The following is a 14,614-nucleotide window of genomic DNA, read 5'->3' on the forward strand; positions in this document are numbered from 1 at the left end:
AAACGCAATCATATTATGTTATGATGTTATTCATAAAGTTTTAGTAACAATTACTTTATGAATTTTACTAACGACAGTACTTAGGGTTAACGTGTATAAAATAACTGTGCAATTTAAGAAGTGTCACTTTCAAATCAGTAAGTAAATGTTCAGCATAACCCTTTAAAGCACACTAACGATAACCATATGGGTTGTTGTTAGCAAGATGCTTATTTTATTAGTTTTTTTCTATGTTTTATTTTAACAAACCCGTGAAATATGGGTTCTCTTTAGAGAGATTAATTACGTTATATATGTATTTGAAATACATGTTTAAATAAAAGGTTGTAATGTAAGCTTTTATGACAAGTAAAATAGTAATTGTGATAAAAATTGAAAGAAAGTGGTGGGAGAATAAATGCAGTTCATTTATTCCGACTTTCATTTATTCCGACTAAGGTAAGTACATCAATATGTTTGTAAAAACAACGAAAAGTTTTTTAGTCAGAATCCGTGGTTCCACGATTCATTAAACTAAATGAATTTAACATTTACATTCACGTAATACCTAAAACATATCAATAAACTGTTTCGTTTAAACAAACCCGTGATTTCACGGGTCATTTCACTAGTATAAATATAAATATGAAATTAAGTAAGAAAAGACAAGATGAAAGTGACATATCAATGAGTAAAACAACTTTTACGTCTTTTATTTTTCAATTAAAAAAAGAAATATAAAAAGAAAGCTACACAATTCTCTTTCTTTCATCTTTCCATCTCCTACAATTCTTCTTCCCCTCATTTTCCCTGTACATCTTATTCAAAAATCAAAAAACGCATCTCAAACTATAAAATTCCTAAAAATCAGTATAAACAAACACTAGTTGATCAGGGGCGGGCACTCATCCCAGTCTCCACTAAGATCTGCCCCTCTGGCCAGTCATAAAAAGATGAAAGTAATTACAATTTAATTAATTAAATAAAAAATACTCCTATGATAATTAAAAAGAGGTGAGACCTACTTCATATCACACTGTATCACCCTCTATCATATTTACCTTTTCCCCGGGAGTACTTAGTATTATTTATCACACTAATGTAAAGCATTTGTAAAACATATGTTTTCGTATACATAGACTAGGTGAGGATACCTTTAAGCCAGTACTCAAACATTAGTATGATAAATAATAGAATTAAGTACTCCCCTAGTCCTCTAGTCGTGTTGACATAGTTCAGTGATTAATCAACTTTCATATTTATGATCGTGTGAAGATGTATTTTGTTGCAAATATAGTAGACATCATGTGGCCATGTGATCAACCTAGTTACAATATTAGTTAAGAGAAATATGTTCGCTAATTTGGGCTTATTACCGTGAAGTTTCATATCGATATAGTGCGATTAACAATTTTCAGACGCCATCTACTCCGAAATTACTGCCTATAAGACCAATCATTATCATAATTGTTACAGGATTAACTCGGAGTGCTCTAATGTCAAAATCCAGTGTCCTGACGCCTTAATGGCCATTATCATTTTCTATTTTTATATCAGATCAAAGCTCATATACAAAGGGTTTATATAACACGTGTTTATGATTAACTAGCCCGGACCGGCCCGCGCGTTGCGGCGGGGGCTTTCTGGCTGCGTATTCATATTTAACGTAGCGTTGTGTATTTACAGAGGGGAACACGGTCCATGTGTTAAGCGCCGTTTTATATGTCGTTGTGTTAAGCGTTTTTTAAAAAGTATCCGTTTCGAACGTAGTTAGTTTTGTTTTGTTCAATATATTTTTTCGAGTGTAACGGTGCTGTCGGAAAAATTTAACTCGCGGCGAGCAGAAAGATACGGGCTGTCGTTGTGTTAAGCGTTTTTTAAAAAGTGTCCGTTTCAAAATTGTTAGTTTCGTTTTGTTCATAAAATTATTTCGAGTCTGACGCTTACGTCGAAAAAATTTAACTCGTGGCGAGCAGGAAGATACCGGTTGTAGTTGTGTTTAGCGTTTTTTAAAAAATTTGTTCGTTTCGCGTATAGTTAGTCCCGTTGGGTTCGTAAGATTTTTTGTAATTGAACGGTAGTCTCGAAAAAATTTAACTCGCACCGAGCGAGAAGATAGGGCCCGTTATAAATTCGGGTGGAGGTAGTGTCTTTTATTTTAATAAAATTATATATTTACACTTTTAACCCCTGAGAAAGTGTAAACTCAAGGGGTCGTTGTGTAAATGTAGCCGAAATTGAGAGGCCGTTTGTAATGTAAACGCAAACTCAAAACTACACTCCGATATAACTAAAACTACAGACATGACCACCACCACATTTAGTATATAAATAATATAAGGGTTAATTAATATTTAAACAAATGAAACAAATTTCAGACATCCTTCAAGTAATGATTTCTATTTCTATTTCTATTTTAATTCTATAATAATAAAAAGTGAATAAACATACAGTAAAGTCTCGGAATAAATCAAGATTATAAGCTTAGATTCTTGTATATCTCCTCCTCTGTTTTTGTTTTTCCATTTCGTTCATCCAATCATTGAGCCACAACAGTCCCTTGTAACCAAAATATGCCATTGCTACCAAAGTCATCACAATGATCACAAACAGTACTATCTTCCGAAAAATGACCATGATTTTCTGTTGAATATCAGAAAAGATGATGGTGAGCGGAGTCCATGAATTGCCACATGCTGACATAGTTGGTAGGTCGTAACGGGTCAAAATGTCTCAGGTCAAAACATATACCAATTGTATGGGTCAAAACAGGTCTGATCGGCGGTGATTCTAAGATCAAAACTTATAGGGGTCCTGAGGTAGAATAATTATATTTAGTGGCTATTTACCTCAAAAAAAACCTAAAATCCTAATAATATATGGGGTCCAATAGTTAAATTTAGTGATGTCCTATACATACAAATACAATTTAAATGATACTTTGTAAAAAAAAATTGCGAAGTAGTGGTGTCACAAGAGAAAAAAAAAAAAAAAAAAGACACAACCACAATACACATAAAGTCGTCATTGGGTCTGATTCAAAACATTTTAAGTACAAAACTTGTACTTTTTTGAGGACTTATATGATAAAAAATATAATATAATCTAATATTAATATAAGAAAGCCTTTACTATCGAAATTTAGTGAAAAACTAAAGCTATTAACCAACCAAATCTTTTAATTTTATTAAACATTATATTAACCAAATAGTTGTGGAACTTGAACCCAGTATGAGAAGGGGCGAAACTAATGAACACTAAAAAAAAAACTTAGTGGTAGTGGTAGAAAGGTTTTCCCTATCCGGGTTACCCGGGAGGGCGAGTAATCCGACCCCATACTCTAATGACTTCACATGGGACAATGAGAAACGAACAAATGCAATTTTTGAGACACATAATCAACCTCTATAAGTAATTTGAGCTTTAAGCTTCTTATTTCTTATTTATCTGTTCTTATAACTTTATGTATGTACCATATTCAACAATAATCTTAACCTAATAACTTTTATATTATAATTTTAAATGTATCAAATATACACGGTGACCCATTTCCATATTAGTTAGGTACTTATCTTACACATTTGACTCGTTAGAGATGATAAAACAAATTGACCCATTTTCAACGTCTAGGTAGTTGAAAACTAGAAACTAACCTGGAATGCTGAAACTTCAAGATCTTGATGTACTTTATCTTTCCTTCTTTTACGCTTTCGTACATGATTTTCCACATCTGGCTCCTTTTTCTAAAACAAAATCACAAAGATTACAAAATTTAGTCTTAAATCGTCTCTTTACATTCTCATTTCAAATAAATCATAATAATGTCTGACCTCAGGAGCCTTAGGCTTGCGAAGGTGCAAGTCTGAATCATCAATTTTGATTTTACTCTTGCAATCTGAATTGCACTGAAGAAGTCCAACACCAAAATGATTTTTAGTTATATCTTTTGGATCACGACCACTATCATGATATGCAGCTTGTAGTTGTTGACACAACCATTCTTTTTTTAAGGTTTGGCACCCACATCTTACTACAACCTGTTGTATGGGAAATATAACATAATTCAATACAAGCAGGCAAAACTAAAAACTTGTGATGACAAAATAAAAAATGTATGGTGATGCAACCTATTGAAACATAATATACTGGATTGGTATTACCTTTTTGGAGCATTTTTCAGGCGATGGGCATGAACCAATATGACATGTTTCTGGACACAAATGTGTGCAGTTTGGCAGTTTTCTGCAAACAAATAATAAGTCAGACCAAAAAAATCAATACACAATTTATATTGAATGCATAGAAAAAACAAGATTGTAGGAGTCTCGAGTCACGAGTCGGGGTTGATCAATATTGACATTCAAACATAGATATACAGGGTACAAAACCTAATTTTTAAAAATATTAAAAATATTGACTAACTTTGACCGACTCAACCTGACTCGGTCAGACTTTGAACCGACTTTTTAGCCGTTTTTAGGCGGAACGGGACAGGCTAGTCCCCAAACCAACGCATCAGCCGACTCAACCGACTTTACAACAGTGGAAAAAAATGACACAAAAATATTCTAAGGAAGAGAAGAATTGGTTGATTACTTGTGGCAGGGTCCGCCACACGAACGTGCAGCTATCTGCTCCTTTTCAGATAAGGTGTTGAAATATAAGCACTCAAAAACGTGAACCATAGCACCACAATGGCATGCACGTTTTATTAGCACCTTGCAAGGTGGACATTCTTCAGTATGACATTTCAGTGGACATGAATGTGGACATAAAGGTTCCCTCTCCTGAAAACAATTCACAATTTTCAAAAAAGGAGGTCCTTTTTAAGACGAAAACATAAATTAAAAATAAAACAAGGTCTAACCCGTTGACAAGGTAGATTGCATTCTTCACATTGAGTCTTAAGGGTGTGGCAGGTTTTAGTACAAAAATGATTGCCACATGGCAAAAGGTTTCCACAGTAATTATCACAAGAAAATTTTGCCTTATTTGAGCAAACCATCTGCATAACATTATAAAGTTATCGTTTTTTTTTTTTTTCTTTCTTCTAAAACGCTTATATCGACGGTATTAAGTTGAAAAGTTATACCATTCTTTCGGCTCCAATATGTTCACCAACACATGATCTCCAAACAAGTTCTGGGCATGGTGGGCATGCAGAACCAGGTGTACTTTCGGGTGAATAATTATTATGTTTCTTTTTCTTTGGTTTTAAAGTAAACTCGGGATTAGGAGGAGGTATAGGCCCATGACACCTGTGTTTAACATATTAAATCATGATAAAGTAACCAACATTATACTAGATGATCGAACTGAAAACACAAGTAAAAGTCAAACCTTAGTTTGCAATTATGTCCACATGGGTATTCATCATTACAAACCAGACGACATGGTGGGCAGGCTCCATAATGGCATTTATGTGGCTGTATAAAGATTAAAAAAACATGCTTCGTAAAGTTGGCTGAATTGATAGAACTTTCTAATCAAATTCAAATATTTTAAACAATCAAACGAAATTTGGTACGCAGTTATTTACCTTTGTAATTGTTTTGTGTCTGCATAAAGGGGTTATATGACAGCGTTTAGAACATTTAGTTGGTTTTTGCTCCTTTTCAGTACCACAGGGAACCTGACAGATGTTCCCAAAAATATTATTTACATCGTGAACATAAAAGGTATATTAGAAAAGTCACGCAATAGCAATGCATACTAAATTTCTGTGTAAAACATAACTACTAACTAGCATAAAGTGATTGCTCTTTAAAAAAAAACGTAGCTTTTTTGTCTTTGAGTCATCAAAACTGAAAGCTATAACGATATTAAATACTTAATTACTTATTACAATTAATATACCTAATGACTCACCTCAAAGTGCGTCTCACCACAAAAACATGAAATGGTCACCATTATCGGACATGGAGCACAAGCACCTCTATAAGAACAAAACAAAGTCATTACCCTTTTAGAACCTAAATTTTCTGAGAATCATAATAGAAAACACATCTAGCCAAAAAATACTAAGCTAATTACTACGAAAGCTGAAATTTAGACATAAATTCTCATTAGCAAAAGTAAACTGTTATGTTAAAACAAGCTACCTGTGGCAAGGAGAAGGGCATTTGTGATTCTTGCATCTTAACTTCTTATCACATATCTAACAATATTGCCAAATTATTAAAAATTATACTTGATATAGAATATTATCAAGAAAACCACATATATGTAAATACTACCATAAGGTATACCTCTGAACAAGGAGGACAATCACCATCACAACATCGGCGTTTACAAGCATGGCGCCCACAATCTCTCACTCGTTGGCATTTTCGTTCACATACTACATCTTGATAACAAGGAACCTATTCTAATTCAATTCATATTCATATTCTCCACTAAATAAGCATATATCCAAATAAATATATAGCAAAACATCGAAAAAGCAATCAACTTCATACCTGTTTCTTCAAGCTCCCACATTTACAAGACTTTGTAACAACAATTCTACAACTTTCAACACACAAACCACGATGACATCGCTCAGGACACCTATGAATCCCACATTGCAATTTCTTATCACAGGTCCCACCACATGAAGGCAACACGACATCACACGCCATTCCTTCGTAAACCCGTTTGCCACATGGGCACGTTCGTTTCCCTTGCAACGGGCACTCACCGCATTCACCCACATGGCACCCTTTTTCACACACATGTTTCTTACAATCAAGCAACTTTTTACAAGGAACATCACATCTAAAATCCCTCTCACAGCACTCTTTTTCCTCTTTCGATTTCCCACAACGACATTTGTAAACTGATTTAGCCTTACATGGTGGACACTCGCCATCATGACAGATCTCAACACAACAATGCACTTTACAATCTAACAATTTTGAACAAATTTTATTACAAGAGTAGTCCTTAAACCCACATCTTTTAACATCTTCAACACCACCACAAAAGCACCGGGCTTTAACGAGTTTCGGGCAAGCCGGGCAAGGACCCGGGTGACATAACAGCAAACATTTATGCCCACAATCATATTTCAAATTCCTATCACAAATTTCACCGCAAGAATGAGGTAAAACCCATGGATCATGAGATGGGTTTTCAACTTTACCACAGAAACAAGTATAAGTTTTTGGGATTAGGGTTTTGGGGAACTCAATACGACATTTAGGGCAGTTCCAGGTGGACGTGTGATCCTCTGCACCGCGCGTGGCGGCACGTAGAGATGATAGATCGGAAGATTGGCGGGCCCATGATTGGATGCATAAAAGATGGAAGACGGCGAAGCAACGGGAAGAACAAGACCAAGTCGGGTCAGTTGGTCGAATGCGTTCGAGACATATGAGACAAGAAAGTGCACCGGAACGTGATGAGGTTAAGAAAGATTGGATCTTGGTGAGATCAGGGGATTCAAGACCGGAGATTTGGATGTATGATTGGAAGATTGTGTTGGAGAAATCGGTGTGGTGAAGGGGTTTGGGTGAGTCTGACTCGGATGTGTCGGAATCGGAAGGGTGAGTGGGTGGTGGATGGCGGTGGTTTACGGTGGCTGATTTCATTTTTGGGATTGCTGGGAAGTGACAGTGAGTTTTGTATTCTGTGATCGTGATGGGCTTATTATCAAAGTTTGGTTGATCCACGCAGGGTAATCAAGATGCAGTTTTTAATTACAATACAAAAAGCTAAATTAAAACAGAATTACTATTGCAAAACACGCCGTCTCGAGCCGTTGCGACGCCCGTGGCGACGGTTTGTTGATTAGACAGCACCGTCTTAAAGAAAATCGTTTATTATGACAGTTAACAGTCAAAATTCGGGTCAAAGTTGAAAAAAAAATAGGTCAAATCTCTCAAAATTCGAAAAATCTAGAAAGTCGGTAAAATCGGTCAAATTTGTAGTATTTTAGTTTGAATTTTATGTATTATATCATGGGTGACCGTCTCAACCCCGTCTCACGTGTTTTGCAACCTTGCTAACAACCATACAATCACGTCTACAATTTTGAACTTTCCATAAGCTCAAGAGTAACTTACTACTCTAAAATTGATATATGGAGGTTACCAAGTGTTTATATGCATACATAATTTTCATTCAACTTCCTATGTGGAACGCTAAACTGATTATCTCTAACCACGGTTGTCTGGTTAATTTCGGAGCCCTGTTCAAAACTTAAAAAGAGCCCCTATAAATATTAATTTTTTCAATACTTATAATATATAATATTATGATAGCGTAATCAATAGAATTAAAAATTTTCAAAACAACCGTTGCAAAGTGTTATTCTCAAATAATTGTCAACTCGTTATGGTTACACTATTGTTTATATATTTGCTGACGATCCTAACATATTTTGTAACGGAGTAATTGGTCAACTCTTTATAGTCAATACTCTCATTATATTGTTTTAATACCTATAAACGTCAATCTATTAAGAGGTGATTGTTGGAGATAGTTTAGTAATCCGTGTCCTACATTGGATATGAGGAGAAACATATGTATATTTTTCTAACGTTTTATAGTCGTTGAAAAAAAATCTTTGATCCAATCTTGATCTTATGATTTATGATTGAAAAGATTAAAGATCTCATGGATGATCTACATGGTGTTAGTTGATTACTGTAATATTGTATGACTGGGATCAAAGTTATAACAACTTTGATTTTAAGCACTCATACAAATAAATTCGGGAATCATAAGATTAAATATGCGTGTTTCATACATTGATCAAATTCACTATAGAAGTCCTAACACTAAGCGTTCTCATTTGACAGTCTATGTCTAGCTGCAATGAGAACCAAAAGGCTCAAATGACAACAACAAACAAGTTAGCTACTAGAGTTGGTTTATTCAAAGGTGAACCGCATAAGAAGCTTAACATGCTCAAATTTTTCTCCTTTTTTGTTATGTAGAGGAACAGTTCGAATCCCAGTTCTCAACTCGGACACAGGCAAACATGTCTGACCACCAAAATCATCCTTATCTGAAACATCATGTTCTCTTACAACAATCTTTAGTAACGCCAATTCTGGGACTGTCAACTTAAATGTAAACTCTTCATTCCATACAGGTATCCATTTATCATCAATTACTCTTGTTTTCTTCTTCTTAACATCTGCAGGTACTCCAACCATATACAGCTGTCGAAAAAATGTCATCATTGTAAATTTGAAGGTGATACATTTGACTTCAAAGTCAAAAAAAAATTTCTTCTGAAGTTGCTTAACTAACCTTTGTGTAGAAATCTGGAGGTGAAAATAGATCAAAATGAGTCTTGCTAAAATCTGTACGCCAACCATCACCCATATATACTTTCACCTAAAATCATACAATATGTGTCATAAAATCGAACTCCATATCATAAAAGGGACAAGCTTTACTGACCTTTAAAGTTTTCTTAACATCTAATGCGGTTTTTGGATCAAACACCTCGTTATTAGGACCTCTGCTCATAAGAAACTCGGGCTTCTTAACATAACCACACCCTCCGTTAGATCGAAACATTCCATGTGTCATCCATAATGATCTTCCATACCCCTATTCATAAAAAAGAACTTATGCTTTAAGATCATTTTACAACTACTAACAGTTATAATAAACGATTTCCACTTCAAAACTGACCTGCATGTTGGACGCAACCATCTGAGCACCATGCATCCACGCAGCGATTGGTTTAAAATTCGTGGACCTAACCCGCGTTCCCTTTGGGAAAACTCTAAGAATATTCTTTTGAGTAAACCTATTACAGGCATATACTTTGTTACTTAGACACTTTAAGATTATGTTTTTGTTAAACAAGAATATAGAAGGGGAGTTTAGCGATTACCTGACTAAATCGGTTCCATGAAGAGATACAGCCTTTTCAAGAGTTTGTTCACTCAAACTAAGACGTTTACCTTTCCCTGATGCAACCGTTAATGCCTTACTTAACCCTTTCTTCGCTTTAGCTGCATGAATTCCAATGAGTTCAATGTATTCAGGTGGTAATTTTTGTCCTGATTTCTCATCCTCAAAATCTTCATATTCATCTTCAAACTCATCCATGCGAAGCATCGATGACAAATCTTGATTTATGGTGGACACTTTGTTGCTGTGGTCATTATTGATCTGTTTTAAAGAACCAAAGTTAACACACACAAACACACACACACACACACACACACACACACACACAAAAGATTTTTAGAAATATCAAGCAGTATGGTTAGCTCACCTTTGCATTAGTTGGCTTTACATTTTTACCGTTGGGCGTTGTCGCATCTCCATTGAAAAATTCTTCTTCGAGTTTAGATTCAAGACATTCTTTTGGCGGTTTTGTTGAAAGAATGATCCGTTTCTTTAACGAATCAGGTGAAGGGAATTCATCTTGGTCTCCTGTTTTTGGGATGTACAGCATATCTCCAAATATTTCCGTTACCATCTAAAATCCATAGAAATCTGTAAATATTATATTATTTACTTTTACTGTTTTAAAAGAAGAAAGATGCTAAAAGACTAACCACTGCAACTTTAGCTTGAAGATTTGGTGTAAGATGATCCTCTAAAGTGATGATTACTGGATACGGGGATTTCGTAAAAGCATGTTCTTTAATGGACTTCAAACATTTGTCAAGCATTACTGGTGTTGTCATAGTCCTATTTGCATGAACATTATACAAAAAATAATAATACTTGTAAAAGGAACCAAAAGGGAAAAAAAAGTACATGAACATACCAGCCATGAAGAACATGTACGCCGTGTTTTCCACTTGGCCATAAATCTAGCTCGATTACTCTCACACCACTGTGAAGAGCTTTTATGATTGGTACTTCGCTACATTCACTATTTAGCTGATTTCCAGTAAGGTACGAGTTATGACCCGTATATATGAAATAATGTTGCAAAGGGGCAGTCATATCATGGTGCACCTGAAACAACACATGTTATAGGAGGTACTTGAGCGTACGTACATTCATTTTGAAAGTGATTAATTGATACCGGACAATCACAACCATATAATCTGTTAATCTGTTAATCTGTTATACTAAATCAGCTCTAGCAAAATGTGTTTGTTTCAATGCGGTGAGAATAGAATGTCAAGAGTGTTTGACATATATGTGGAGAAAATGTAGACTTGGTTTGTGCAATATAAATGAAAAACTCTCAAATTATGTTAAACTAACTATTTACTATTGATCAAGTATTCAGATAATTTAAAGCATAATCTATGATTATGTTCATTCAAACATTAAGCAAAGGTATCACTAGAGCATGGTCACGGAAAGAGTCAGAAACAGTCATAGAGTACCGGTTGCGTACAACTAAAGAAAAGTACTCCCCTCCTCGGATTAATTAAAACAAGAAAAACCATATCCGCTAACCCGTTTATCGATTATAACATAATTATCACAACAACAACAACAAAAAAAAAAAGAAAAAAAAATTGTTGGTTACCATCACAAGAGGTAAACCTAGCTAGTATCATATCTTGGGTAAAGGAGCGAACTCAATCACGGATAATCCGATCAGACCGCGTACATGTAAATAAAAATACTTATCCTCACTAGCAGGGGCGGACCTATGAAGGGTCAGGGTGGGTCGCCCGCCCCCAGTGGATTTGCAATTTTTAGTGTAAATTTTTTCGGTTTTTCGATTTTGACCCCGGTGGAAATTTTTTTTTTTGCTCCAAACCCTTCATATTGTGTCCCCAAACCTTCATATTTTGCCGCAAAATCTTAGTATTTTGCCCAAAAATCTCTAAATTTTGCTCAAAAACCACTATATTTTGCCCCAAACCTCCATATTTTGCCCCAAAAAAATCTCTACGTTTAGAAAAAAATTTCGCCCCCGGTGAAAAAAATTCCTGGATCCGCCACTACTCACTAGTAATCTGAACACGTAAAATCATCCATTTAGGCCACATACATCTGACTAATTACTTACTCCTCACGAGTAATCTAAACAGGTAAAATCTTATCCGTTTACATTTGCCAATAATCATAGAACAAAGGGCAATGGTTCATGTTGCAGGGGACATGAAATTGACCATTTTAGTAACCATCATATATGAACTATTTTCCTTTTTGACTTAACTACGTCAAAGGTCCCTAAAGTTTACCATTTTTTTCATCCTAGACCCTAAACTTTTTTATTGCCATGCCAACCCTTAAAGTTTTAACTTGGTTTCATTTTGGCCCCCACCTCTAACATCTGTAAACTCAGCTCCATTAGTTTGTAACATAGGAGGATAGTTTGGTCATTTTGACATTAAACAATTATATGCCCTATTACTGCCACAAACTGCGCAAACACGTATGGTAGTTCCCAGTGAAGTATTAACAGTCACAACGGCAACAAAGGTCAAGAATGTACAAACGATGGCGGGTATTCAATGCAACAACTCAGTATTGTGTTGGGTATTTAATACTAGCAGCCTAGGTCTTCATATTGACTTCTTATCGATTTTAACCGTACTTCAAGCTATCATACAATAAAGTATGCCTCCAAGATGATGAGAACCGTATGTAACCAATTGATTCTTGAAATATACCTCCAACAAAGTATTATTAAACCAAAACAAACCTAATCGACGAAAGTATTATTGAATTATCCTCCAAGAAGATGAGAGCCGAAAATAATTATCATCCAGTTAGTGGGTCGCCCCAAACCACTCATTTTGAACCGTTTTCAAATCTAACCAAATTGCCACCACTGGTTAGGACTCCGTATTTATTTTGCATAAGCTAATCATGGATGATATCTATTTTTTTATAAACTGGATAGCTTAAATAGCAATTAACCATATAAAAAATTATGCAAATAATCATATAGTGTCATTAATAAACAGAAAGAAAGATACTCCAAGCTTGATCCGCATTAATTCTTTTCCAAACATCCTTTATAGAATAACCTTTAAGTAAAATCTTTTGACTCGGGGGCTAATGTATGCCAAGGTACTTCATCAAACCTTAGATGATCTTTTGAAACAGCTTGGAAAAAAATCTAGAATCAGTTCGGACCTGAAAATTGCCATAAAAGAATACATGCTATAACACCAATACTCTATACTCTATAAATCAGTGTCATACAAATTTATACATATATGCAGTTTTTGATCTAAAAAATTAAATAGTTTAGGGTTTAACAACATTTTATGCAATTATAAATTATCATTAATGATTAATACGTCAATATTGGGCTCGTTCAGGCGCAAAAGGGACGTCTGCCACGTAAATGAATATATGCAATAACACCAATACCTTATTCGTCCGTCTCATACAGATTTAGATATATATTCAGTTTTGAAACTAACAATTTTACACTGTATAGGGTTTAACAACAATTTGGATACAAATTATCATAAATGATAAATACTTCAATATTTCTTTCCATAAAATCTTCTTCCAGGGTTTTTCGAAGTCTTTGATACGCGAAGAACGGATTCTCTACCACACCAACAATTAACCATTTTTGTAATTTTGGAACTAGGGTTTTAGAATTGACGATTGAAATTTGGGAACTAGGGTTTAGAAAGGGGACGAATGAAGTTACAGGTTTTTACGATTGAAACTAGGTGTATATAATTATAATATATATACGTATATAAATAAATAGACTATATAATTAATATAATTAAATATACACGCAAAAGTACTGAATTACCCTCAACTTGTTTAGCACGTGACAGGCCCTAAACGGCAGGAGTAAACGGCAGTTAATCTTGGGGTCGAAAATGAAACTATATTGTAACATTAAGGGTTAGGATAAGAAAATAAAACATTAGGGACAAGGATGAAATCTTCGTATGACCAAAACATCATTAGTAGAAATACCTAAATAGGTAAAAAGCAACCTCAAATGTTGACAAATTGTAGGTCAAACATAAATTTAACTAAGAATTATAAGTGTTAAAAATAAATATCTGAAATGATCGTATCAAAATCGTAAGTTAAATGATTGACAAACCTGAGTATTAATAGGGCCATTAAGATCATCAAGAAATATGTATTCAAAAAAATCATCAAGACTAAAACAACAAGAAGTAAACTTGGGTCTGATATGATGCAGCACTTGCTCCATTATTCGTTTAGCATCATCAATTGTAATCCCTTCTTCTCCCTGAAACTGAATCAAGAACCGGAGAAAATGATCCGGCGACATTTCCGATCCTCCGTCGGTGCACAAACTGAAGACATCAATAACGTCCGGAGGTGGTTTTCGTTCGGAACTTTTGAACTTCCTGTTGATCATAAAAGCTATCTTGTAGTTATGATAGTTCTTCTTCATTTTCTTCTCTTTTTTGTTGATGTTCTTGTTGTTGGTTTATGTACATGGTCAATGACGATGATGATATATGAGAGTTGACTTGTATTTGTCAAGAATGTGAAAGTGATTACTCGTAGTAAATTAATAAAATCAAAAAATAAATTAGAAAAGAAATGAGTTTGTTGTTCACGTTTAGAAGACGACAAGAAAGATAAATAAGTGAGAACGTGAGGTGGGTGACATAGTTAAGGTTTTTGAAGATCTAGAGAGCATATAAGGTGTGCGACTACATTTTTTATGAGATTCTGTTTGTTTTTTTTTTTTTTTTTTTTTTTTTTTTTTGTCTTGCTTAAATTTTTTATTATATATATTGAAAAGGAT

The 14,614-nt window shown here is 34.6% G+C and overlaps 2 protein-coding genes across 2 annotated transcripts; both read right to left on the reverse strand.

Annotated features, from left to right (window-relative positions):
• Positions 1-2,386: 2,386 nt before the first annotated feature.
• LOC139895768 (NF-X1-type zinc finger protein NFXL2) lies at positions 2,387-7,572 on the reverse strand. Its single transcript, XM_071878305.1, has 13 exons — positions 6,438-7,572; positions 6,228-6,341; positions 6,081-6,136; positions 5,848-5,914; positions 5,519-5,611; positions 5,320-5,405; positions 5,072-5,237; positions 4,847-4,984; positions 4,576-4,766; positions 4,140-4,221; positions 3,810-4,016; positions 3,633-3,722; positions 2,387-2,622 (listed from the first exon to the last, which is right to left on the reverse strand). The coding sequence occupies exons 1-13, from the start codon at positions 7,548-7,550 to the stop codon at positions 2,464-2,466; spliced, it is 2,562 nt and encodes an 853-aa protein (XP_071734406.1). The 5' UTR covers positions 7,551-7,572; the 3' UTR covers positions 2,387-2,463.
• A 1,202-nt stretch (positions 7,573-8,774) lies between these two features.
• Positions 8,775-14,351, reverse strand: LOC139895769 (phosphoinositide phospholipase C 6-like). The gene is made up of 9 exons (XM_071878306.1): positions 13,934-14,351; positions 10,703-10,896; positions 10,488-10,623; positions 10,223-10,408; positions 9,815-10,095; positions 9,610-9,727; positions 9,373-9,525; positions 9,220-9,306; positions 8,775-9,128 (listed from the first exon to the last, which is right to left on the reverse strand). Exons 1-9 carry the CDS (start codon positions 14,252-14,254, stop codon positions 8,835-8,837), a joined length of 1,770 nt encoding a protein of 589 aa, XP_071734407.1. The 5' UTR covers positions 14,255-14,351; the 3' UTR covers positions 8,775-8,834.
• Positions 14,352-14,614: the final 263 nt, after the last annotated feature.

Source organism: Rutidosis leptorrhynchoides, chromosome 3 (genome assembly GCF_046630445.1).
Source record: "Rutidosis leptorrhynchoides isolate AG116_Rl617_1_P2 chromosome 3, CSIRO_AGI_Rlap_v1, whole genome shotgun sequence".
Taxonomy (NCBI): Eukaryota; Viridiplantae; Streptophyta; class Magnoliopsida; order Asterales; family Asteraceae; genus Rutidosis; species Rutidosis leptorrhynchoides.

Excerpts from the sequence above, each read along its gene's own strand:
- LOC139895768 (XM_071878305.1), bottom strand. The coding sequence starts at position 7,550 with ATGAAATCAGCCACCGTAAACCACCGCCATCCACCACCCACTCACCCT. Across the intron at positions 6,137-6,227 it reads ATTGTCCTCCTTGTTCAGAG|ATATGTGATAAGAAGTTAAG; the intron begins GTATACCTTATG and ends CAATATTGTTAG. Across the intron at positions 5,406-5,518 it reads GACACAAAACAATTACAAAG|CCACATAAATGCCATTATGG; the intron begins GTAAATAACTGC and ends ATCTTTATACAG.
- LOC139895769 (XM_071878306.1), bottom strand. The coding sequence starts at position 14,254 with ATGAAGAAGAACTATCATAACTACAAGATAGCTTTTATGATCAACAGG. Across the intron at positions 10,624-10,702 it reads GTACATGTTCTTCATGGCTG|GACTATGACAACACCAGTAA; the intron begins GTATGTTCATGT and ends TCATGCAAATAG. Across the intron at positions 10,409-10,487 it reads TTCAAGCTAAAGTTGCAGTG|ATGGTAACGGAAATATTTGG; the intron begins GTTAGTCTTTTA and ends TATGGATTTTAG.